Source organism: Dreissena polymorpha, chromosome 10 (genome assembly GCF_020536995.1).
Source record: "Dreissena polymorpha isolate Duluth1 chromosome 10, UMN_Dpol_1.0, whole genome shotgun sequence".
Taxonomy (NCBI): Eukaryota; Metazoa; Mollusca; class Bivalvia; order Myida; family Dreissenidae; genus Dreissena; species Dreissena polymorpha.
The window spans coordinates 82,329,805-82,357,706 of NC_068364.1; the positions used below are offsets into that span (position 1 = coordinate 82,329,805).

Genomic DNA, 27,902 nt, shown 5'->3' on the forward strand with positions numbered 1-27,902 from the left:
CAAGCTAATCAGGGACGACACTTTCCGCTTCTATATCTTTTGTTTAAAGATAGTCTCTTCTTAACAAAAATCAATTTTAGGCAGAAAGCGTTTTCCCTTATTAGCCTGTGCAGACTGCACAGGCTAATCTGGGTCAACAATTTACGCACATGCTTTAAACTCCCTTTTCGCAGAGCAAGGCTCATATAAAACGGTAACACTTTCAGACGCCATCCAGACACAGAAGTTGCTATATAAAGATCACAGGTTCTACAACTCATCTCTCTCTCGTAAGACGGTATATCTGTTCTCCGAGGGGGCGAGCTTCCTGAAGGCGGACTCAGGGGGGCTTGTGAGCGTGTCTGGTTTGTCGCTGTCATGTGGGATATGGCCTCCAGTGCTCTAGAAAACAAATAAAATATGCAAATGATTTGTTTATATCTGAGCCTTGCTCTGGGAAACCAGGGTTTAATGCATGTGCGTAAAAAGATACTTTTCACTTCCATGGTACTTTCCGTTTTTTCTTAGCAAAACAAAAAAAGTTAAGGTGGATACTACTGTCATCCCATTTTCAAAGTGCGCATTTCAAATCCAAGATAGCTTAAGGATGTTTCTTTTTGTTTGTGTTTTTCTGTTATATAATTACTTGAATTGGGGAGATAATGACAGGGCTTGACACTAACTTCTACAGATTGGTGTCCACAGGGAACCCTGCCTATTAAAATTAGAGCAAAATCCTGGGAAAAATTGGTGTCCCGCACCAAAATTTGGGGGTCTCGGGTTCCCAGGACACTGTTAGTGTCGAGGCCTGAATGAAATATTTTTCATGACCAATAAGCTACATGTATGGATTGGCATATAATCAAGCTAGAAATGTGGAAAAAACAACAAGATTGAGCAAATTTCTTCAGATATAAATTTGTTTTTGTGTGTGTATGTTTGAGTAATATTGCATTTACTTATCACTGGACATTAAGGGAGACTAATGTATATTTTTCATAAAAATACTTGGCATAAAATTTAGCTAGCCGTGTTCAAAGAACAAAATGCCCTGCAAAATGGAAACGAATATGCATCAAGTTTTGGAGAGAAGAATATGTGGATCTACAGTTAGGGGTAAGAGTAACTTCCCCTTCATTTTATAGGAAACGGCTAGGGCATAATAATATGTTACCGTAGTTTAGATACTTCTTAATTTGTTTTTTTACCATGAATATTACTTAGTAATCTACTTGAATTAGTTAGTATGCTCTTACATGGTTGGTTAAACAAGTTGTCTGTGCTTTATTGCCTCAGAGTATATAATGTAAAAGAAATTGTGAGAAAATAGGAAATAATTTAAAGAACATCATAGTGAAAAATAAAATAATAGGCCAATACATAATTTTAACACATGCACTTCAAGAAATACTGAAGGAAATCAGTTTGTATAGAGAAACATTCAAATGTGTTGAAGCCTAGTTAATAGAATATTTTTCCCCCACTTTGGGGTATTTCGCTCAGTGTCTAAGAATGACCAGATGTCTAATACATGGGACACTATGGTTAGTGCAAGGTTGAACTAAACTAGAAAAGGTGGCGGGTAATTGCGGTTACATACACATTTTCTAGATGCAAAATTAGTGCAGTAATAATAGTTAGTGAATTTATAGACCACTTAGAGTACAAGTACAGTAGTTTCAAAAACAAAAATAAAAACATGAACAGACTTAAACATCCATACAATTCAATAGTTGAAAACACTCAGAGCACTTATTTTTCTTAGGTATAAGGCACATTACACACAGCACCATGCATACTAATCTAGCATCATTGCAAATGCGACTATATTGCACCATGCATCATCCCACTATAGCAGACACACTACATGATAATTGTTCACAGCAAACATTACTCAAACAAGCATCAAACACCTTAACATACTGGGACATCTTAATCACCCGCTGCAATAATTTTATGGTTTTGACATCCCGGGGAGCTGACTTTTGACTTCTATAAGCTATTACCCTAGTTTGCTTGCATTGCATGAACCATTTGTTTCTGCATGTCTGATTTCATTGAAAGCCTGTCTCGAGTCCATTTTAAGGGTAGAACCAGTACTTTCCTAGAGACCATGACTGAAAGAGCTCCCAGAGTGAAGATCAAGCCAAGGCCCAACTGAGTGCAAGACCAAGAACACCAACTTCACTGTTCCAACCCTGTGATCATACACAGTTTTCATTTAAGATTGCTAATGAAAATTATCTGAATGAATGAATAATCAATTTTGACACAAACAATTAAATCTTAAGAATTCTTAACAGATAACAGCCGTTTTATTGACAAGTTAAGCTATGCGATAAAACAATAATTTATTGTTATCTTAAATACAAATAACAATTACATAACTCACAATAAGGCACACAAGCCCCTGACCTTTGACCTTCAGCCCTCCACTACAGTTCATCATCAAATTTCAACATAGTGTATCTCTGACCAGAGGGCTTCAAGTTTTTGAACACCGACTCAGGTGGTGAGGTGAGCACTTCCGCCTTCACCGTTGGCTGGTCCTTATCATGCGGCAGATGACCTTGACCCTCTGGTTGCCCCTGGTTACCATCTGGTTGGCCTTGGTTACCGGCTGGTTGACCTTGGGTATTGTCTTGTTGTCCCTGGTTACCGTCGCTAGCGGCAACACTGGCTGATTCCTTTCCCTCTGAAGGGGCCTGGGTTGGTGTTGGCACAGGATAATCTGTGGGGGAGGCAGCCGGCTAGCAGGGGAAATTATATACCTTTAGTTCTTAAGATTTCTTTTCATCTAAGAGATAAAAATAGCCTAGTCCTCCATAACCTTGGAAACCCTTGCCACTAATGCACCACAACCAAACAGAATGATGATGCTTGAAAGAACTGGCCCCATCTAAGCAGAAATAGGACCCAAACCTAAACTATTCCAGAGAAAAACATGAAACACCGGAAGCATACAAGGTAAATATATACTCAGTTCTATACAGCCAGAAAAATGATTAAAAAATTTGGAACTCATTATAAAAAAATCTGTGTGGTTAAAGAAATATCACAACAATTTACTGTATAAAAATTAACCAGTAGGAGGAGTGTTCAAATATTGATGCTTCTTAGCATTAAAATTTATCTTTGATGGATTTAATGACATCTTTACAGGGTCCCTCTGAAGTAGACACTATTAACAGCTAAGCACATTTTCCATCTTCTTATGCAATTATAAGAGACTTTTTCATAGTCTTTTGTAAGTATTTTTAGTATGAAGACACTGAAATATAGCAGAACCTAGATGTTTGCACTTGACAAATTTAAGACCAGAAGGTTGTTCGAGCCTTGACAATATCATTTGGCGGTGCTTCATTTTTTAAAACTATTGAATGAGTTTTCGTAAAACCTTAGTCTTCAAAAGCTTTCAATTCAACATATTTTTGTTAAAGCCACCTGAATAGACCAACCCTGTTTTGTAAAGAATATGGAATACATTACCTTCTTGACACTTAGCAGGGCTTCCCCTAGCTCAAAAATGTATGTAGCCTAATTCGCCTTGCTATGGCACATTCTTATTTTTTTGGCTATTTTATAAGTTTTAATGAAGAAAAAGTTGTAGCCAAATAGAATTTTCTTTAGCCAAATAGGTGAATTTGTAGCCATTGGTTAATTTGGCGAATGGCAGAGTAAGCCCTGCTTAGGTCTGCTTTGCAATTCACAGTCATTTCCCAGACTTTGTTGCCCATATTTTGTTTCGAATCTTTTTTTAGGCTCAAACAAGATGTGTTTGTGAAACACAATGTCCCCCTATATGACGTTTGACCTTGAAGGATGACCTTGACCCTTCACCACTCAAAATGTACAGCTCCATGAGATACACATGCATGTCAAATATAAAATTGCTAGCTTCAATATTGCAGAAGTTACATTACATGAGCAATTTTGACCCATATATTTGACCTAGAAGGATGACCTTGACCTTGACGTTTCACCACTCAAAATGTGCAGCTCCATGAGATACACATGCATGCCAAATATCAAGTTGCTATCTTCAATATTGCAAAAGTATTCATAAAATTAGCGATTTGGGCCACATATATTTGACCTCTGACCTTGAAGGATGACCTTGACCTTGACCTTTCACCACTTAAAATGTGCAGCTCCATAAGTTGCACATGCATGCCAAATATCAAGTTGCTATCTTCAATATTGCAAAAGTATTCATAAAATAAGCGATTTGGGCCACATATATTTGACCTCTGACCTTGAAGGATGACCTTGACCTTTCACCACTCAAAATGTGCATCTCCATGAGATACACATGCATGCCAAATATCAAGTTGCTATCTTCAATATTGCAAAAGTATTCATAAAATGAGCGATTTTGGCCACATATATTTGACCTCTGACCTTCAAGGATGACCTTGACCATGACCTTTCACCACTCAAAATGTGCAGCTCCATGAGATACACATGCATGCCAAATATCAAGTTGCTATATTCAATATAGCAAAAGTTATTGCAAAATGTTAAAGTTGGCGCAAACCAACCAACAGACCAACCAACCAACAGACCAACCAACAGACAGGGCAAAAACAATATGTCCCCCACTACTATAGTGGGGGACATAAAAAGTTAATCAATGTCTTATCACCACTGACTACATTTGTTCATTGTAGTTTGAAAATTGTTTCAGCAACATTTGAAGGCCTTACCCGCTTACAATTTTCTGCTCATCTGTCACAAGATGGGAAATCCATCTTGCTAAAATCTTTCCCAGTTCCAAATTATGCTTGAGTATTGTAAAAACTGCATATGATGAGATGCCAAGAATAAATAAACATTTGATTGAAGGCCTTTCTTGCATCAGATGCAAGTATTCCTTTCACTCTAGCTAACCAACTTTGAAGATGTTGCTGTTTTCGGTCCACGACCATTTGGTGCATCTTGTATTAAAACTAAACTGCATTTGAAACCAGCAAATAACTGCAGTGTTTTTTTTCACTTATAGGGGAATGGTGGCGGGGCCCGTCGAAAGGGGAAAAACGTGTCGTTTTTTAGGAAAAGGGGAAAATTAAAAAATCACTCTTTTATATGTAATGATATTTATTATATGAATACACATGTATGTAGGAATGTAATATTCACAGCTTAATGTCTCTGTCCTTTTTCTTAAATATATATCAATGATTTTTTCATCATTAGTTTCAGACAGTTCAGCCGTCATGCACAGTCTCAGTTTTCCTAGCCAATTTGAGTGTAATTGGAATTTTTTTATTCGATAAAATGGCAAATTTGAACATTTTTTATCAATAAAATGGACCAATTTGGAATGTTTTTATCAACAAATATTGACACAATATAGATACATCAGGCATTTTCCTGGCAATTTTGGGAAAAAATGCAATTCATGTGAAAAGTCCACTGATTTGGGAAAAACTAATTTAATATAACTCTTTATAATAATAAAAAATCATATTAATTATAGTTATATACTTTGTTAGTTGTTTATGAAATAAATTTGAGATAAATTTATCATTAGACAGTTTTTTATAAAAAAAATAATTGTTTTTTTTTTTTTAACTTTTGGAGGGGATTTTTTATACAAAATTGGGGAAAAACATATACTCTTTTTTGAGGGGAATGGGGCCGAATATCGGCCCAGAAATTGCCATAAAAAAACACTGAACTGTAGGAAATACATATTGTAGTATGTTTATGAACATAACATACTTAATCAAATTATCTTAACACTCTTTGTAATGAATACAACATGTCTCCTAATATAGAACTGTATGTCAATGTAGGCAAGTTATAGCGAAAGATAAACAGAACATATTTTAATGGGAGTGTTATGAACTTATAACTAACATCTATATCAACCAACTAACGGTTTGCTTGGGATTTGCGCACTATTGTCTTAGATACCGTTCTACATGCATTCATACTTGAACACTCCTTGTACATGATCTTACATAAATATCATCTCCTTGTACATGCACTTACATGAATTGCATAAAATAAATTAAGCTTCACTCCAAAAACAGGGTTTAAAGCGTGTTCATTAACTGTCGTCCCAGAATAGCCAGTGCAGTCCACACAGGCTAATCAAGGATGACTCTTCGCTTTTATGGTATTTTTTTGTTTACGGAAATCTGTTCTTCGAAAAAATCCAGTTTAGACGGACAGTGTGTTTTCTGATGAGCCTGTGCAGACTAAACAATCTAATACGGGACAACACTTTACACACATGCCATGAAGCCTGTTTTCTCAGCGCAAGGCTCTAATGCATGAAATGAACATGGTACTAGCACAAAGCATGCAGATATGAAAAACAATTTAAGCAGGAATGTTAATACTGGTGCACCATAACCGGCAGCCATGCAACATTGTGCAACACTATACATGATGTCACTAACAGCAACTTGATGTAAAGTATGAAACTGTTGTATAAGAAAAGATCTAGAATCACAAAAGGTATAGGGCACTGCTAAAAAGGGCGAGAGTGGAATCTATAAAAGTCTGGTGAAATTTTCATTTGCTATACTGTGATACTGTGATAGTGATATGAATCATTGAACAGAAATGTTTGGGATGATTGTTAATCCATGAAATCAATTGTTCTACAAATGTTTACATTCCAAAAGCTTAAATTAGATTTTATACAAAAAATCCAAAAAATGTTAATGCAGCTATTGTTCCGGAATTTACAAATCCATGAAATTTAATGTGAGCATTATACAATATATCTACAATATCAAATTAATTTCTTGTTCACTAGTTAATAAAAGTCCAAGCTTAGTCTTTTCATTTTTTAAATACAAAAATTGTTAAATAGATGTTCACACATTTTACATTGGCCATTACTGATGGGCAGCAGAGGGGAGGGGAGGCCAAAATGGGGGCAGGGGGGGGGGGGCAGCATAAATTCAAGTCTAATGTATTAGTTTAAATATTTGCAAGTGACATGAATGAAAACAACCAAAACAAGTTAAACAAAACATGAACCAAAATCAAATGAAAGTGAAAAATAACCATTTATTGCAGCTCACCAAATGCAGAATTGGCTACTTTATTAACACCAAATAAGTTATCATGTCCTTTTTACACTAATACATATTCATGCCATACCTATCAATATCACGGTGCCTATACCACGTGACTTTTTAAGATATGTGTTGGGAGAATAAAGCGCGACCCAGATAACATTTTTAAAGGTGTCTTTTAAAATATTTCACTATTTTTAATGGAATAAAGTGGAGAGCCCGCTCATTCGTGAGAGTTTTCTATAGGTGTCATGATCTTTATAAACAAATAAGTATTTCTTCAGTAAAGTGCAACCGCGCATTTGTAATATGAAGTCCCCACACAGATCCGACATTTTTCTAACCGTCCAAACGCGCGGTTGCACTTTACTGAAAAAATACTTATTAGTTTAAAAAGATCATGATACCTATAGAAAACTCTTACGAATGAGCGGGCTCTCCACATAATCCCATTAAAAATGGTGAACTATTTAAAAAGAGATCCTTAAAAATGTTAACTGGGTCACGCTTTATTCTCCCAACACAGATCCGAAAAAGTCACGTGGTATAGGCACCGTGAATATAGGTCACATAACATTAAGTCCTTTTTACACTAATACATTTTAATTCTATATCTATCAATCTAGTTCACAGAAAGCTAACAAGCCTTTTCCTGGCATGTCTTCAGTTTCGTTAAAGGAAGACAGTGCCCTTTTCCCAAAGCAAAATCGTAAAACAATTCCCAATTTGAAAAAAAAAAAAATTGTTTTCAAATAAGTGTCTAATGATCATTATATCTCAATATTACTTCAATAAAATCTTAAAATTATATAACTATAATTTACATAATTTTATAAATTGAATTCTTATAAAGAGTTATATTAAATTATTTTTTACCATGTGAACTTTCCTCGCGAACACCCCCAATCCCGGAACCGAATTTTAAACTTTTTCCCGAAACGGCCAGGAAAAGGCCGGAAGCCTACCACAACATACCCATATACGGTCACACTGTACTGGTGAGGATCAGCTTACCTCTTGGTTGTCTATCTGCGCAGGCTGCGCAGGGTCCGGTCCATGGTGGAACTCTCGGTGCAGCTTGCCACTGTGCAGGTCATCAATGAACTTCTTCAATAGGCCTGGAGTGCTGTAACAGACACATGGGAGTTGTAGTCACAAATGTGGGTGATGAAACAGACATGCGGGAATTGTCACAAATGTGGGGGATGTAACAGACACGTAGGAATTGTAGTCACAAATGTGGGGGATGTAACAGACACATGGGAATTGCAGTCACAAGCGTGGGGGATGTAACAACACCTGTGAATTGTAGTCACAAATGTGGGGGATGTAACAGACACGTGGGAATTGTAGTCACAAATGTGGGGGATGTAACAGACGCAGGGGAATTGTAGTCACAAATGTGGTGGATGTAACAGACATGGGGGAATTGTAGTCACATATGTTAGGGATGTAACAACACTGCGAATTGTAGTCACAAGTGTGGGGGATGTAACAACACCTGCGAATTGTAGTCACAAATGTGGGGGATGTAACAGACATGGGAGAATTGTAGTCACAAATGTGGGGGATGTAATAGACATGTGGGAATTTTAGTCACAAATGTGGGGGATGTAGCAGACATGGCAGAATTGTAGTCACAAATGTGGGGGATGTAATAGACATGTAGGAATTGTAGTCACAAATGTGGGTGATGTAACAGACATGGGGGAATTGTAGTAACAAATGTGGGTGATGTAACAGACATGTGGGAATTGTAGTCACAAATGTGGGGGATGTAACAGACACGTGGGAATTGTAGTCACAAATGTGGGGGATGAAACAGACATGAACAAATATAAGTGACAAATGTGGGGACATCAGAAGCCCTGAGTTTTCACTAAGAGATCTATATTGCTTTGCCCATGAGACTTACTCCAAGTCCTTTTTCACATCATGAGGGAAGAGGTACATGTGCCTGAAGCTGTCAATGGCAAGTACAGGCAGGTCGTTGGACGACTTGCCCAGGTGGTGTAACGGGTGGGTGAATTTTGACCCATCTGCTATCAGGAAATTGACAGCATCTGAAACAGTAACACCATATGAGCCTCCCTCTGGGAAAATGGTGCTTAATGCATGTCTGTTAAGTTTCCAACTGCACAGGTTAATCAGGGGCAACACTTTTCACCTAAAATGGATTTAAGACAAAGATTTCTATAAATGAAAAATATCATAAATGCCAAAACTGTCTTCCCTGATTAGCCTACGCAGACTGAACAAGCTAATCTGGAACAACACTTTACGCACATGTATTAAGCCCCATTTTCACAGAGCACTTCTCATATACTACAACTGAGTGGGGTGCACATATGACCAGAGTAACCCTTACCCACTCTGAAGCAAAGAGAAAATGGCTTTTGCAACCAGCATAAAACCAGAACAGCCTGCGAGTAACTTCGCAGTCTGTTCAGGTTTTATGCTGTTTGCTGCTTATCAGTATCTAAGGGTTTGAAATGAAGTCTTTAGAACTTGACTCTAGTAATAAAGGTCTTTAATTAAATTTAACTTTCTAAGAGACCACAAATGCATCAAAATACGTATCTAAGTGGTAAAGGGTTAGGCATTACTTGCTATGTTGGTGCACGAGTGGATGAAATCTGACCAAATTGTATCACTAAAAGGACCACATGAAGACATGTCTAAGTTTGATGGATAATTGCAATACTTCGCTTTCACAGTGGATGGGGGGGGAGAGACAGATTTACCCTTTTAAAAATTAATTACCATGCATTAGCTGACCACTGCTCAAGAACGACATGTTCAAAGTGTACATATGATTCCTGTTTCAAACAACAAAGTTTCAGCCCTAGTTACTTAAAATGTGAATGTTCGATACAAGTATGCTTTCATTGACGGCAGGGGGGATTTTGGGTGAGACAATAACTATCAAACCAAAAAAGACTAAATTTATAAAGGGGTATATAAACATAACAATTTAACTTAATTGGATTTACAACTATGCCAGCAATGACAAAATCTATTGAAAGCTGTTTGGCTCCTCAATATGACTTCAATTATTTCTTTCATTTGGATATTCTTATTCTAATAGAATGTACTATTTGGATGATGAAAGCAATAACAATTTAACAAAGATACTGTCCAACTTACTTTTATCTCCCAACAACTCTCTCTGCACTGCATTGTTGAATCTCTCTACAATTTCTGTATCTTCAAGCTTGTGAAACAGAATCAAGAATGGCAAACCCTCCTCTGTTAATTCCTGCAATATGCAACACATTACATAAATATAAGCCGTGCTCTTGGAAAACCTGGTTTAATTCACGTGTCAAGTGCCCAGTTTAGCCTGTGCTTATGACACAAGCTTTCATGTGACGACAATTTCAGCCTGGACTAGATTTTCGTAAAGGATAGACTTATCACAGATTAGCCTGTGCTGACTGCACATGCATAAATTCCCCTATTCTTAGAGCATTGCTCGTGAAAAGCAAACTTTAAAAGCAAATAGTAGTAATATTATAAATATTTCCACACTTCTATGTTAAAAGTGTTCACAATTAAACTAATTAGCACATGCACAACATATTAAATTTCAAAACAACAGACTTTCTATAGACAAAATAGAATATTAGAGCATACCTCAGCATTTTCAAAAGTGATTTCACGTACTAACGGCACACATCTGTCGTGCATCCACTGCGCCATGAAATCAAAGTTGTGGGTCTCCCCAGTGTAGCCTACGTCCTCATGACGGGTCTACATACAAAACAATCGTATATTTAAATCTGAGAAGCTACGAAACAAAGAATGTACATGTGAGCATTTAGTACATGGTTAAAGAATAAAGCTGGGATGTCAATAAAGTTTGAACAAATCGATTTGTATAATAACCTAGGCAATTTTATGCAAATCATTTTGTTAAAACTTTAATGATGACTTGATTCAATATATATTGAGCTATGTGTACAGTTATGTTTTATATGTTTTGTTTGTATGACTTTGTATTCTGTTAATATGTCATTAATGTTTCATGTTTATTGCTAAAGTATTTTTTAAAATCAATTCCAGTTTTGTATCAAAGTGCATTGAATAAATTAAAATATCAAATCAATGTGTGCATAAAATTTATAAGATTCAATTTAGCCAAAGATCTGTTTTCTCAAGTGAATTGATTTTTTAGATGCACCATTCACATGTAAATTTCATGAAAAAAAAAAGCCTAAAGGACTATCTTTTGTTCACAAGATTTAGTTTTACATAACATTGTAATTTAACATAATATATAATCTACTGTTTTGACAAATAAGACCAATATACATTCTTTACAGTAAAATAAATGAGAAATTATTCAATGTAACTGAATACTCCGGATAAGTGAATAACTGTACATGACCAAAGAGCTTTTAAATGAAATGAAATCTACTGTAATACAATTGTGACAATATCTTCCCTGTATTTGTATGCACAGTTTGTTACACTTAAAAACAAGAGCTGTCAGAGGACAGCGCGCTCGACTATTCGAGTGCTTGACTGTATAATGTAAGCCATCATGGGGAAATTGTTCATATTCAATAATTTATTAGACGATCTTTCAAAAATAAAAAAAGGAAAAAAAAAAAATTTTTTTTTTTTTTTTGGGGGGGGGGGTAGGGGGGGTTGAGAGGGGGGTATAATGTGGGGTGTAGTCATTTATTAAACGATCTTTCAAAAACAAGAGGGCCTAAAAGGCCCAAAGTCGCTCACCTGAGATAACAAGATATTATTGGGACAAATCTTCTGACCAAGTTTCATGAAGATCGGAAAATAAATGTGGCCTCTGGAGTGTTAACAAGGTTTTACTATAGCCATATAAGGAAAAATACCCCGCCCTTTGGAAGCCATTTTTTTCAAGCAAACATAATTATTTTCAAACTCATCCAAGATATCATTGAGACCAATCTTCTGACCAAATTTCATGAAGATTGGACAATAAATGTGGCCTCTAGAGTGTTAACAAGGTTTTACTATAGCCATATAAGGAAAAATGCCCCGCCCCTGGTGGCCATGTTTTTAAAGCAACCAAAACCATTTTCGAACTCATCCAAGATATCATTGGGACAAATCTTCTGACCAAGTTTCATGATGATCGGAAAATAAATGTGACCTCTAGAGTGTTAACAAGGTTTAACTATAGCCATCTAAGGAAAATAGCACTGCCCCCGTAGTGGCCATGTTTTTCAACCAACCGGCATCATTTTTGAACTCGTCAAAGATATTATTGGGATTTCATGCGAGTTTCATGAAGATCGGACTATAAATGTGGCCTCTAAAGTGTTAACAAGATTTTACTATAGCCTAATATTGCCCTATAAGGAAAAATGCCCCGCCCCTTGGCAGCCATGTTTTTCAAGCAAACGTAACCATTTCGAACTCATGCAAGATATCATTAAGACAAATATTCTGACCATATTTCATCAAGATTGGACAATAAATGTGGCCTCTAGAGTGTTAACAAGTTTTTACTATAGCCATATAAGGAAAAATGCCCTGCCCACTGGAGGCCATGTTTTTCAACCAACCGGCATCATTTTCGAACTCGTCCAAGATATTATTGGGATGAATCTTCTGACTAAGTTTCATGAAGATTGGACTATAAATGTGGCCTCTAGAGTGTTAACAAGATTTAACTATAGCCATATATAGCCATATAAGGAAAAATGCCCGCCCCATGGCGGCCATGTTTTTCAAGCAAAGGTAACCATTTTTTAACTCATCTAAGATATCATTGGGACAAATCTTCTGAGCAAGTTTCATGAAGATCGGAAAATAAATGTGGCCTCTAGAGTGTTAACAAGGTTTTACTATAGCCATATAAGGAAAAATGCCCCGCCCCGTGGCGGCCATGTTTTTCAACCAACCGGCATCATTTTCGAACTCGTCCAAGATATTATTGGGATGAATTTTCTGACCAAGTTTCATGAAGATTGGACAATAAATGTGGCCTCTAGAGTGTTAACAAGATTTTACTATAGCCATATATAGCCATATAAGGAAAAATGCCCTGCCCCTTGGCAGCCATGTTTTTCAAGCAAAGGTTACCATTTACAACTCATCCAAGATCTCATTGGGACAAATCATCTGAGCAAGTTTCATGACGATCGGAAAATAAATGTAGCCTCTAGAGTGTTAACAAGGTTTTACAATAGCCATATAAGGAAAAATGCCCCGCCCCCTGGCGGCCATGTTTTTCAATCAACCAGCATCATTTTCAAACTCGTCCAAGATATTATTGGGATGAATCTTCTGACCAAGTCTCATGAAGATCAGACAATAAATGTGGCCTCTAGAGTGTTAACAAGATTTTACTATAGCCATATATAGCCATATAAGGAAAAATGCCACGCCCCTTGGCAGCCATGTTTTTCAAGCAAACGTTACCATTTTCGAACTCATCCAAGATATCATTGAGACCAATCTTCTGACCAAATTTCATGAAGATTGGACAATAAATGTGGTCTCTAGAGAGTTAACAAGGCAAATGTTGACGCCGCACAACGCACGACGCACAACGGACAAAAAGCGAGCTAAAAAAAGGAAGGGGGGGTAGGGGGGGTAGGGGGGGTATAATATGGGGTGTGGTCATTTATAAGATGATCTTTCAAAAATAAAAAAAGGGGAAAAAAAAAAATTTTGGGGGGGGGTGGGGGGCAGGGATTCTGGGTTGGGGCATGGAGTTTTGTTTGGGTGGAATCCATTGTGGTATTCAGGTAAGTGTTGTTTTGTCAAAGTATTAATGAAATCTGATCATAAATAAAGAAGTTATGGCAATTTAAGCAAAATGTTCAATTATCTACGTATAAAAGGGGCCATAATTCTGTCAAAATGCTTGATACAGTTGTCTGCTCTTCTTTATAGGTTGGGGTCATGTTGGTAAACAAGTATGCAAAATATGAAAGCAATATGTCAAGGTACACAGGAAATATTTGGGGTAGTACGCACACTTTAACATAGATTTATCAATAATATGCATATTCTACATGTAAGTATAAATGGGGCAATAATTCTGTCAAAATGCTTGATACAGTTGTCTGCTCTTGTTTATAGGTTGGGGTCATGATGGTAAACAAGTATGCAAAATATGAAAGCAATATGTCAAGGGACATTGAAAATATTTGGGGTAGTACGAAAACTTAAACATTTGCACGGAAACGGAAACGCCGACGCCAGGGTGAGTAGGATAGCTCCACTATATATATTTCATATATAATAGTCGAGCTAAAAATCATGAGTTTTTTTTACAATTGCAATACTATTGTGATAGTGTTTTTAGCTATCACAATAGTATTCTTCCTTGTAGATATATTTATTATGGGTCAAATTTTATTTAACTGATGCAATTACAATAATAATATTCTAAATAATTGACAGATATCATAATAAAGACGGGTAAAAGCAGTTTTAAAAAATCTGGGAAATTAAAAAAATGGACATTGTCATTTCATAAAAATTTACACCACTCACATTTGGTGGACGGAACACAATTTTTGATTCAGCCCCGGCCCTCTCACCATCTGATATAGGACTGGAAAGTTAAATAAACAGTCATTTAGTTTACATAATAACATCTATTGAATCTTATGCATGTGTGTAAAATGTTGTCCCAGATTAGCCAGTGCAATCAGGGCCAACACTTTCTGATTAAACTGAGTTTACTAAGAAGAGACTTCCTTTATATGAAAAATTCCATAAAGCATAAAGTGTTGTCTCTTAATACCCTGTGCTGACTGCACACACTTATCTGGGACCACACTTAACGAACATTTGTTAGGCCCAGGTTTTCCCAGATTGAGGTTAAATTTACAGTGGAGCATGACCCATCATCTAATATAAGCACTTTCTCATTTTCAAACCTTATACAACCCACTGAAATAAAACTAAGTGCTTTAGGCATGTGGCACAATACAATCATGATATTGCCCATTGTACAGCATTGAGTACAAACCTTAATTATCTGAAATGTTTCCTAGATACCATTGTTTTACTCTTAACCCTTTACAACTTAGATACAAAGTTTGACGCACGTGTTGTCCCTTAAAAAGTTAAGTTAAATTAAAGACCTTTCTTACTATATTCAAGTTTTAAAGGCTTCATTTCCAAACCTTAGATACTGCTGAGCAGCAAACAGCATAAAACCTGAACAGCCTGCAAGTTACTCACAGGCTGCTTTGTTTTTCTGCTGTTTGCAGATAGCAATTTTCACTCTGTGTCTGAGTGGGAGAGGTTAAACTTGTTGAGATCCAAACACAATGCCGTAATGTCTGAAAAATAACCCAAGCATTTGATCAATAACAGGTGCTCCACAGGACTAAAAATGTGGTAAAATTGAAATGGCGATTCTGTCTTAAATTGTGTTTATTTCCTGGATCTTTTTAACCAACCAAAATTATTTGAAACTTAATAATTTATGAAACTGCCCTGTTCTAATCAGTTGTGAATTTCAAATTAAAGTGGTAATAAACCTTACAGTTCGCACATTATTTATATGGACAAATTGAAAATTATATCAGCAATATTTGTACATAGTCTGTTTACACTAGGTAGGAGGACAAAGTCAATATATTAATAAACAATCTTCATTTCAAATTTACCACCAATTGGCACATTATGCACATAAGAAATCTATTCTGATAATTATGCTTCACCAGACAAGCAGCAACATTTAATGATATGCATGATGGTAAAACTACTTGTAATACCATATCATGCTTGATTATATCTGTTCCAAATATCAATAGTTGTACATTGTATATTGTTCAAATCATTACAGCACTAAAACACAATTATACACCAGATGTTATATTACCTCAGGGATATTTAGTGAAACAGCTGTTTAATGAGAAAAATAAGTGAACCATATGCAATAATGTTATATGACAAAACATTAGGCCCAAGTTCATATTATCAACTAAAGCGAAAACAGACAAATTCATATATAAAGTAGTTCTCACATCTTTTGATGGCAAATCTTTAAAATAATGAATCATCCACGTCACCAAAACAGAAACTACTTTGGACACTGTTGTTTTTGAAAAACCCGTTAATAAATATTTGTTCTGTCATACAAGCACCAATTGCAACCCTTAATTGGGATATAAATTAGCCCCAGCCATTAGCCCCTTAAATGCGTGCTTTGCATGTGAATTTCAGAGAAAACTCCTATATCATCTTTGCTACAAAATACTACTTAAGGAACCAGTAAGTTATCATGCCTGCCTTATAAAGTGCATCACTTCCCAAAAATGTTATCATTTGAGCCTTGTTGTCATATATTGAGTTGAAAACTGGTATTAATCCTTTAACCTTTATAAATGCACATTGATGCGTTTGTAGTCTCTAATTACATTTAAAATCTTCTTTATAAGTTAGAGTTTTAAAGGCTTTATTTCCAACCTAAAGATACTGATGAGCGGCACACAGCATAAAAGCTGAACAGACTGCGAGTTACTTGCAGGCTGTTCTGGTTTAATGCTGGTTGCTAAAGCCATTTTCACTTAGCTTCTGATGGGGAAAAGGACAATTCATGTGTCCTCCCTGACGGTCCTGTGCAATCAGGACAGGCTAATCTGAGACAATACTTTCTGCTTAGAATGGATTTTTGTTAAGAAGAGACTTCATTAAAACAAAAAATCTATAAAAGCAGAAAGTGTTGTCACTGATTAGCCTGTGCAAATTTGGGACACCACTTTAAGCCCAGTTTTCCCGGAACGCTGCTGATACACACTCACCCAACAGCTGCATGGAACACACAGTCATCCCGAAGTTGCATTGCTACACGGCGGTATGTCTTGTAACTGTCTGTCTCCTTGTCTGAGAAATAGCCGATCATGTTCCGCTTCTTGTCCTATAAACACAACAAAGATTCTTAAAGTTCTTATTACACATACATAAGCAGAACAAATCTACATTTCAGGGGCTTTCATAATGCCAAATTACCAACAACTTATACTGGAGCAATTCTTTAATTGGTTCATTAATGGACAAAGAAATAAAATAATATAGCAGTTAAACCAGATAAGGAAAGGGAGGTCATGGGTTCCATCCAAACTGTGGGGGCAGCCTTAGATCTCCACAAAAGACACCAAGGAAATAGACTCTCAAACATTTCAATAAGCTTTACACTTTCGATGCACTTGAGTTTAAATAACTAGGTTTTAACTTAACCATACCTGCAGTTCATCGAGCTCCTCCAGCTTGCCATGCTGCTGCACTGTGTCCTCCAGCTGCTTGCGTACAAACTCCGTGAGGGCCTCCACCGACCTTTGACCCCTGTACTCTTTCTTCACAGCCTGACCATTACGGAAAAGCTTCAGTGTGGGGTACTTGGAGATGTGGTACTGGGTAGAGATGGACGCTGCAAGAGTTTGTGTAAAGTTAATCGACTGTTCTCATTATAGACAGCTTGACTGTTACGGAACAGCATCAGTGTTGGGTACTTGGAGATGTGCTACTGCATTGACATGGACGCTTGCAAGGAGGTTAGATACACATAGTAAATGGTCAGCGCTTTATAAAATGACTGTGACCATGGGCTCCTTCACAACTGTGTTAAGGTTCTCTTCACATTTATATTTTGAGTTCCAGTGCACATTTCATCAACATTTCTTCTTTAAAGAGACGGGTATGTGAAAATGTGGTACTGGCTTTAGATGGCTGCTGCAAGTTCAGACTCAAACGGTCAATTGAGCATGCAGTATTTGTGGGGCGTTCTGAGGAAACTGGGTCAATACTGAAAGCCGATTTTGCCACCTCGGGCCCATATTCAATTTACTAGCTAACAAACTATTAATTAATTTTTGACCTGGATTATTAACCATCTATAATATTACTCAAGAAAAATGTGTAAACAGTGCATACAGTATAACATCAAAGTTCACAATTGGTATTATTCTCTGAATATTTTCTGTTTTCAATGTTGGCAATGTTTACTTTTTCTCAAATTAAGGAATATGTAACAGTGTTTTTCCCAATCCAAAGTGAACCGGCCCCATTTCCAAATAGGTGAGAAAAAGAAACACTGTGTAATGTCATTCTAACATTTAACAAAACAAGCTATACAAATCATTATTGTGATTTTATATAGAAAATGCTACTTGTTAGCACGGAGAAATTTTATGCCAAAGTTTACCAGAACACTACAAGCATAATCAGGGTTTGTTTTTTTCATTCTTGAGCAAGAGCCTTATATTTTAGGCCCCTTCCCCAAAGAGATAAGCTCTTCCCTAATAGAATTTCCTTAAAAAGATGTAAATTTCCCCCAATTTCAAGCTTTATTTGGGAAATGTCTTCACCTTTTTTCAGTTTTGCTGATAATTTCTTCCCATAAATGGAAGGCCAGGTCCTTTCCCCAAATCAAGAAATAAGCCCTGATACACGTGTAATACAGATATTTGACAAGACTATCATGAGCAAAAATGCAAGTGTGTCTAGCCAACAATGTCTACTTACTTTCCCTGTCACAATCCACCTTCCCAAAGGCTACCTTTCCCTGGTCCTGAAGAAAAAATCATGAAATAATAAGAGAAAAAGTTGAACTCTCACTACTATTATTCTTTACTATACTGTTGTTTATTGACGTGTTAGATGACATGAATCAGGGCTTTAGATAACAAGCCTACATGTATCTGCGTTATTACGCAATTAAAAGAACCAAAAACCTAATTAAATTCAAAATAAAGTGTACAAAAACGCAAATAAAAATTTAATAACATAATTCCCTTAAAAAAAAACTTGTGTCACGAAACGCAATTCTTACAAACACCGGGCGTATTTTTTAGACTGGTTTTTTTCCCCACAAAAATGTACAGGATAGTTTATATTCCGTCCTATGAAAAAAAGCGGTTATCAATCTTTGGGGTATTTTTGTAATTATTCGTAGAACCGTCCGATTTCTACTTTCATTTTCAAGTTATTCAACTCAAAATGACCCCAAAACGGGGTGCATCGCTTTGAACAGCCATAACTTCATCAATTGTGCAGCAATGTTCACGCACTCGGTCTTATTCAACGCAAAAAATGAATGAACTTTGATCAGAAATTCGGTAATTGTTTGTTGTTATGTACAGGTACCTTTTTGAATTCCATTTGTATAAATAATATAGTATTCTTAGTAGATTTTTATTATATTATATATGTCATTCCCTAAATTACCCAATTGAGTTAAAAAACCGGGGATGAAAAACCCAATTATAAAGCTCAAAAGTAGGGGGTGAACATTTTTGCTAAAACTCTATTGAATTTACAAAAACCCTATTGTTGTCAAAAACAGGGGTTGATTACCCAACATACCCCAAAAGTTATCTATAGCCCTGTGAATTCATTTTCATGCATTGAAATATATAGTAAATTGGATGTTTTTCAAATCTTTGGAAAGTAATTTATTCATGACTGGATAATATATATTTAATTAGGTTCAGAGGAAGACAACTGACAATTGGTGGAAGTTACATCACAGTGCATGTCATGTAGTAATTACTATAGCATAGCCAATACAAGCTTTTTTTAATGAATCCTTTGATAATATCAACTTTACTAATGTAAAAAAATCATTATAACCATTTTGAAGACCTTCAAAAGTGTATGTCTCATAAAATGTTTACAATGAACAGGGGAAAAAAAAATATTTTTAAACTGCACTCGTCCTGCAGGACGAGTGCATTAAAATTTTCACTGGTCCTGCAAACACATGCACTCGTCATTCAAATATGTGTTAAATAAAGATTGCTAAGGGCTGATGTGACTAATAAAGTTTCCTATATCACTGCTAAAACCACGCATTTTGGACAGTTCGGGAACGTTTGGTCTTATCGTACACCGACTGCTGTGTTTTCTCTTTTTCTAATGCTCGGGTGCTTTCCGTTTCGGACGTTTTAACATCGCCTCTGCCCCCTTAAACCCTTTACCACTTAGATACGTATTTTGACGCATTTGTAGCCCCTTAGGAAGTTACATTTAATAAAATACTTTTCTTACTTAATTCAAGTTTTAAAGGCTTCATTTTCAACCCTTAGATACTGATGAGCAGCAAACAGCATAAAACCTGAAAAGACAGCGAGTTACTCACAGGCTGTTCTGGTTTTATGTTGTTTACACATAGCCATTTTCAATGTGCTTCTTATGGGGGAAAGAGTTAAAGAACGCTCAAATGTCAGACATTTTTCAGACAAAATTCAGACTGGTTTAAAACTGTACTTCGCCGTTAAACAATTCTTTAAAAATCAATATTAAAAATGAATGCAGTGGGATGGTTCCTTGTCAACATTGACGCGCAAAGTTTTCACCAAAAAGCCAATATTTGCTCGGGACACAGTCTTGCATAACAACGCGCACCTGCTGTATGAAATTTACAATTACAATTTCCGGTTCATTCGCGTTCTTCTTTCGGAGTAGATATGCTTTAAGAAAATGATTTTATTTAATGAAAAAGAGTCTTACTGATCAGAAAATACATATTTAATATAAGCTTTTTTCACTCGTCCTGTAGGACGAGAGCTTTAGGGTAATTCACTCGTCCTTTCAAGATTTCACTCATCAATACGAGCGGACGAGTGGAATTTTTGTCCCCTGAATGAAGCAAAGTTTAAATGGCTATATGCTGTTTGCTGCTAATCAGTATTTTATGGCTGGAAACGAAACCATTAAAACTTGTATCAGTTAATAAATGTTTTCCATTTAATTTAACTATCTCAGGGACAACAAATGGGTCAAAATGCATATCTAATGGTATAGGGTTAAGAAACATGAAAGTAGTTCCCTCCACAAAGAAGACTACTTACTGGAAAGAGTTCCTTGACCTTCTTGGCTGCCTCATCAAACACCGGAGCCAGGATCTGACTAAACCTGCACCAGTCGGCGTAGAAGTTCACAAACACCAACTCATGGGTTGCTGTGAACAGTGAAAAAAAACAACATACAGGTACAGGTTTTGCTAGTAAACATTGCAACAACAAAGTGAGGTACAAGCATGCAATTGTTGTATCTGCTTAATGTTTCTTTGTCATATAACAAAATTTAACATTCAGCCCAATAGACTGAGACCAGAAATGAAGCCAATAAACATTATTATTATATACCGATTTTATCGTCAAATGAGGGGCCTAGGTTAATACCTTGTTAGTGGCCATATTTTTACTGTATTGTATGCATGTGCGTCCAATATATTGCGTATTGGCATCATGTTAAATTCTATGAGAGGATGTTGTCAAGGATGGAACATGACATTACACAGTTAATCTTGGATAGTGGACAAGTCAAGTCATGTTAAATACTATGAGAGGATGTTGTCAAGGATGGAACATGACATTACACAGTTAATCTTGGATAGTGGACAAGTCAAGTCATGTTAAATACTATGAGAGGATGTTGTCAAGGATGGAACATGACATTACACAGTTAATCTTGGATAGTGGACAAGTCAAGTTATTGTTTCTTGTTTGATGCACTACAAAAGCATAAGTATCATGAATAATCTGGATGAAACAATCCATGAATCTCAATCATACCTTGTGTGAGCACCTATGCACAAACAGGCAATAAGAGCGTGCATTATTTGATTGGTTGTATGCAGACTGCAAAGGACAGTCAGATCAGAGCTTGCAAGCGCTTGCCAAGATTTCAAGCACTGAATACAGTACACTCCACGCGTTTTCCCCAAAAAACGCGCTCCCTCCGCGTTTTTTTTTCTGCTAGCGAGTGTTCACGCGGCGTTGAGAGAGCGAGGTGAACTCGATATAACGCTCGGCATTACGCCACGTTCGCTAATTCCCGCGTCGTGTATTACTTTAGCCTAGTCGGTAAATGCAGACAATTTCTGTTCTTATCAGTGACCGCCGCGCAACGCCGCGTTAGTAGTGTGCTACTGGGCATGCCAAAAAAATAAAAACATTGTTATAATAAATTGTTTAAAAACTATAGTACATGTACATCAGGGATGTATAATCTATGATACATCCCTGTGTACATGTATAAAAAAGATAATTGTTTATAGAAAATTCACAGGTACGTCTACAATATGAATGAATATAAGACATTTGACAAATTAATATTTAAATCATAACACATATAAGACAATAATAAATGTTCCGTAAAATTTCCAAATGAGAATAATAATTAGTAATCCGAAACACACTACGATTTTTAATGTTAACACGACGTTTACAAATGCTTCCAATATACAGTCATCATGTATATTTCCCGACAAAAGCGCGAAAATTATGCTGCAATGTACAAGGTCAAGGTATACTCCTGCCGCGTGTATTGATTTTTTTATACAAACTTTGTAGCGCAGAGAACATTGAATTTTGTTGATTTTGGTTACAAAGTTTCTTTGGTATTTTTTAACAAAATTATATCACGAATAAGTTGATATTTCCTCCAAAATAATTTCAAATCGAACACGCCGACTCTTTATTGTTACGGTATTTTAGTAGAGTAATTATTTTAACAGTAATTGTACTGTAAACTGATTAAAGAGGACATCTGGGCGGAACTGGATTTTAAGTGTTTGACGTAATGAAAACACGCAAAGCTTGTCTACTGACCTATTGTGTAGTCTGCTGTCTGCGGTGTTTTGACAAAAGGGATTAACATGTGTGAATGTCACTCTGCCGATTTGGTCCATAATTACTGGTAAACATTGTTTTGAATGTCGACGCAACAAGAATACAACTGTGAATATTAAATGCAACTATCAACTCAATAGTTACCACCTTCTTTTAGCAATCAATGGAATAACCTAACTTTAAAGAGAAAATAAATGCATTAGCGAGCAGAGAATTGACTTTGTTCCGACAATTAAAACTATTCCTTATGCATTCGTTGAACGTGTTTACTTGAGTAAGTTATGCCTTTAGACAGGAAGCAGCTTTTCTTTGATTACGTCAAACTGTCAATTCACACAGATTTGCGAGATTTTTAGGGTCCTTGGTCATTTGTTTACATGTTCAGTATAGAAAATCACCTGCTAACATGAAAACTTTGGATTAAATTATCAAAATAAAAACAATGTTGCAAACTGTGTTTATATTAATTGGTAAGTATTAGTTAAAAGACGACGTTTTGTTTGTCGTAAATCAACGAGTTTTCTATACAACAACCAGGGATCATATTTGTTTCGGTTTTGTCGGTCCTAGACCGATTGGGGTCATGAAAGACCGATTGAAAATCCCAAACAGTCGGTCCGATTCTGTTTGCTAAGATTCCCATGTTATGAAATCGAATACACAGTGCACATGCAAACACACCCAAATGACATTCTTATCTCGATTATGTGTGATTAACCATTCGCTGCAGTCTCTAAACCGGTCAGGAACGGTTTATTGCATGTCAGGCCAAGAATCAAAAACTTGTGAACAGCGGATTAAAGACGCGTCCGGACCTTATACACTGAAAGCACGCTCTGTACCTAAACAAAACATGCCGATACATTTTCCGCCAGCGTAATAATCCGGTAATTATGAATGAAGGTCGACCGCGGATCTGATCGACAGAACAGCCAAAAGTTATTTTTATGGGCGGAACTTCACATAAAATAGTACACAAGAAAAATAATATAAATTGTATAAATCTTTAGTAAAAAACGTGTTAGAATCGAAATAATTCGTGTACTTTGTAGTTTGTTGTTGAATAACCCACGACCGGAAAATTAGATGCGTGGTTTCAAATCACTCGTGCTTTGCACTCGTGATTTAATCCCTACGCATCTAAACTATCGGCCGTGGGTTATTTTGACAACAAACTATAACGTACACAAATTATTTCTTAATTATTTGGTTTTGTTATTGTCAGTAGCCAACCTACGCACAGACATTTGTTTGGTTCAATGCATGTTTGTAAGCTATTATCGAGTCGACAACGATTTAAAACATTGGTATAGACTTACACAGATTAATAATGTTGACAACGTTCGATGAAAAAAGTGTGATAAAATAGCACACGAAACAACGATGAAATAGCAAATGATAAAACCAGTTGAGAAAACTCGTATGTTCCGTTTTTAAAAAATGCCTAAGGGAATTATACTTGTACATTTATTATACCACCTTAATGAATGGCAAAATCAATGGTATATATTTTAACGTAATGTGTGATGATTTCCGTCATAAATTTTCGGATACTTTTTCCCCATTTATATCCAGACCGATTGATGTTGCGGGAAAATATAATCCCTGACAACAACTACTTCTACAACCACGTCGGGATCGATCTATCTTGGTTTTTTTTTTATTGTAAATATTATACTACATGTACATGTATGTACTTGTAATAAATGTAATTTTATTTGAAAATCAGGAAGTCAAACAAAATTAAATTGATCGTTATCTCGTAAAATGCGGAGTTTCCCCAGCGTTGCCAACGCTGAGGGTCGCCGTGTCGGATTATCAGTTTTGCCGATCGTTAACGCCGCGTCCAAAATCATGCAAACGCCGCGTCTCGCGGGATTTTCTTAAGCTCCCTCCAGGTCAATCCCCACGGAGTATGGAGGGAAATTGGGGAAAACGCGTGGAGTGTACTGTAATAATGATCAGAAAATCAAGCATTTCAGTGACACTGATTTGGAAGCTGAGGCACAGCATACTTACAAACAACATTGTTAAAGGTACTGGTTGTTAGAACCTGTGATTCTGCCCGTGTTCCAACGCTCAGTAGGCAAACCTGCAAGAAAAAGAAACAAACTGAGAATTTACAAATATTATAATAGGACTGAGTACGCCTGAAATCTATTGAAAAAACTACAAACTAATTAAGTCTTTACAGAATAAAGTTTTGACACATTCATCATTGATTTGATTTCTTATCATCAAAAATGGGAGAAAACCAGATAAAAATATCATCATACCTCAATACAATCTTATCACTATCAAAAATTTCCCCCTTTATGTAGTGTTTAAAAAGTGTTATTAAAGAACAAAAAATTGTTTATTTATGAGTATTTTCCATACTACATAGTCTGTTGACATTTTTTCACAAGAGGCAGGGGTCGGCCGATAATGCAACTCGGGTAAGAATTTCGCCAAAAGTCGGCAAATGTTGCTTTATTTTATGAGCTTTGATGTAGTGTTTTTTAGATGAATGCCAAGGATAACATCTGTAGGTTTGCCATTCAGGTAAATTTAATGTGCTTTTGAAGTTTATTCATTTCTTTCCTTAATTGGTAAGTTAACAAACGACGTCTGTTTAGTGCCACTGCTTGGAACGAAATCTGTGGGCAAAACTGAGATTGTGTTTATGAAGGGCAGCATTTGTACTCCCAGAGCCGCCATAGTAAAGAAGGGCTCTGGGAGTCTGTTTATATGGACAAGCCCTGTCCCTTTCTGTTAACTATTCAATTATTAATTTTTTACTTGAGGAAGTTGAGCTTTATTAAAATAACCTGTCATAAATTGATTCAAGTAGGCTATATTTTATCCAAACAACGTGGAATTTAACAGCATGCTCTTTCAAAAGGCTGACAAAAGAAGATAGAATTGTACTGAAACAGCGATGCACTGTTGCTAATAGTCCAAATTTTTGACGCTCTTAAATATTAAGCTACTTTTTATATGGGTAATATTTGGAGCGTACAAAGGGTGAAAGACCAATTATGTGGTGGGAATTTTTTGTTCTTTGTCTATATTGTTGCGCAAGGATTTTGTGCGCAACATTCAACCCCCGATATAAGACACTTAATAACAACGGATTGCAATAATATTTACATACCTGTGTAGATAATTTATTTCTCATTAATGTTCCGTAAAAATTATGTAATGACACTTTGAATTTTGCACGCCTGAGCAATTTAAATCCAACCACTATTCAATTTTTCAATATCTCTCGATTCGCTCGCTGTGTAGATATAAATCGATAACACGACCTCGATGTTAAGCATCTGGTTTAAAGTGGAAGAATAAACAGCGTAAAATACAGTTTGCGTTCGTCTGTTGTGGTGCAGCGCGTTACATAGTAAACCAATGTTATACTTTTCTGGATTAATTTAGCATTGTTTTTTTTTTTCTAAATTGACAATTAAAAAGTTCTGAAATATTACATCTTTTATTTTTATACTGTACATAAATAATATTGATACAGATTGTACAGTATACCGTCCTTTGTAACGTAGAATGTAAGTACATAAAACAACACAGACAGAGGTGCGAAAAAGACATGCATAAACACTTCCTGAAACTTAGAACAGTGAATAGAAACTGCACCATATTTGTTTTGAACATATGCTTATTAAATCGACAAAGATTAGCATACTAGATCTAGTTAGGTAAAAGTCAGTGTTAAAAGCTCATGTTAAATAAAATTACGCGTACACGTTACACCGTAATGCCTTCTTCTGATTGGTTCATATTTAAATCAGTTTCATGACATGGCTACAGGTCAGTGATTGTTTTGCGATTTAAGCAGAAGTTTAACTGAAGAATTTATGCCTTTCTAACTTCGAAGCGACGATATTTGATGTAAAAATGAACTTCTGAATTAAAACTGAATGAGTTGGTAATGTTATTTTGCAATTTTACGCAAATTGATGAAAATTTAAACTTTCTGGTTTCCACCACAAAAAAGGTCCTTCAACGATGAGACGTTCCAAAGAATTTAGCCCATATAAAAAGTATCTCTAAATTCTTTGCGCGTCTTATAAATGAGACTATGTTGCTATCAGTCATGTTTGTATGTCATGAAATCACACTTTAACGAGTGCACACATGGGTGCATGTTTGTAAGGTATTTCTCAAGTTTTGAACATACCATAGCCGCCAAAAGGCACGTCGACCTGGAAAATAATATCGCAAAGGAGTTTTGAGTCACCATTTTTGTCAAAAAACTATTTTACAATTTTTAGATCTGAAAACAATGTTGACAGATTCGCTTTCCGGTTCGAGCAGACAACTTCCAAGATGGCTGCTGCGAACGTGTAATCTCGCGAGATTATCATTCAGTAACACATTTTTAGAAATCATCATTTCTGTTTTGGAAAAAAAATGATTCATAACCATTGAGAATGTTATAGGTTTCACAATATAAATGGTAAAAATACGATTTCAAAACTAAATAAAAAAGTAAGGAGATAAGGTTACAAACCACCATGTTTAATAATCAAATAAACATGTCAAAATATTGATCTTTAAATGTGCGTTATTGAATGTTAGAGTATCTTAAAACAAAACTTGTTTACTTCTAGTGTTGATATAAAACAAAATGGCATATACAGGCTAAACGAACGCGTACACCGTACCATAAAGTATCAAGCAAGTATCATGTGCATGAAACGCCTACCCGATAATTATCTGTTGATTTTAGAGCGTCTTAGTATAACAACAATTCTTAAGATTGCAATATACTTGAATATTGAATAATTAACGTTTCATTATAGTTTCGTTCATGTGAAGAATCTCCAAACCCGAATAACAATATAGTGAACTCCGTCGGTGGACTTTTCATTTGCAACCATAATGAGATATAGCACACGCAATCGGATTCAAATATTATGATATACGCGAAATATTTTGTCTAAGTGTAGTGTGAATCTGAAATAATCTGATAATATAGAAAAACGTGGATCTTTCGCTATGCATATATATGAAATATTAAAGAATTTAAATAAATATCTTGAAAGATCTTATTGTTTTAACGCGAACGTAAATCCGACAATTTTACCGACATATAGAGAGCTATTTACTTATTTTTTAAAAATGTTAAAGCATAACAATATGTAGTTTAGATTGAGCTGATGAAACATGATCAAAAGGGTATTCCTTTTCTCACTTAAGCTGTAAGGCTTTTTGATCCTCAGTAAACTAGCGTTATTGATCACGCAGAAAATAGAAAGATGAATAGTTCAACGTACGCTACTTTATTAATGTTATTAAA

General features: G+C 35.9%; 1 protein-coding gene across 3 annotated transcripts; it reads right to left on the minus strand.

Annotated features, from left to right (window-relative positions):
* Window positions 1–26,933, minus strand: LOC127848512 (endoplasmic reticulum resident protein 44-like). 3 transcript variants are annotated; one of them, XM_052381013.1, is made up of 13 exons: window positions 26,781–26,933; window positions 24,629–24,701; window positions 20,825–20,934; window positions 18,498–18,543; window positions 17,219–17,403; window positions 16,778–16,893; window positions 14,514–14,574; window positions 10,653–10,769; window positions 10,164–10,275; window positions 8,932–9,079; window positions 8,031–8,142; window positions 2,372–2,729; window positions 233–381 (listed from the first exon to the last, which is right to left on the minus strand). In XM_052381013.1, the coding sequence occupies exons 1-12, from the start codon at window positions 26,841–26,843 to the stop codon at window positions 2,415–2,417; spliced, it is 1,458 nt and encodes a 485-aa protein (XP_052236973.1). In that variant the 5' UTR covers window positions 26,844–26,933; the 3' UTR covers window positions 233–381; window positions 2,372–2,414. The 3 variants fall into 3 exon arrangements, with proteins under 3 accessions (XP_052236975.1, XP_052236973.1, XP_052236974.1); XM_052381014.1 differs by having other exon boundaries at window positions 245–381; window positions 2,395–2,729; XM_052381015.1 differs by lacking the exon at window positions 2,372–2,729 and having other exon boundaries at window positions 1–381.
* Window positions 26,934–27,902: the final 969 nt, after the last annotated feature.

What these genes read in the sequence shown, in the direction of transcription:
- LOC127848512 (XM_052381013.1), bottom strand. Translation starts at nt 26,843, where the DNA reads ATGGTGACTCAAAACTCCTTTGCGATATTATTTTCCAGGTCGACGTGC. An exon ending in CGTGCCTTTTGGCGGCTATG is followed by an intron (nt 24,702 to 26,780) that starts GTATGTTCAAAA and finishes TTTTTCTTGCAG; the next exon opens with GTTTGCCTACTGAGCGTTGG. An exon ending in AGGTCAAGGAACTCTTTCCA is followed by an intron (nt 18,544 to 20,824) that starts GTAAGTAGTCTT and finishes TTTTTTCTTCAG; the next exon opens with GACCAGGGAAAGGTAGCCTT.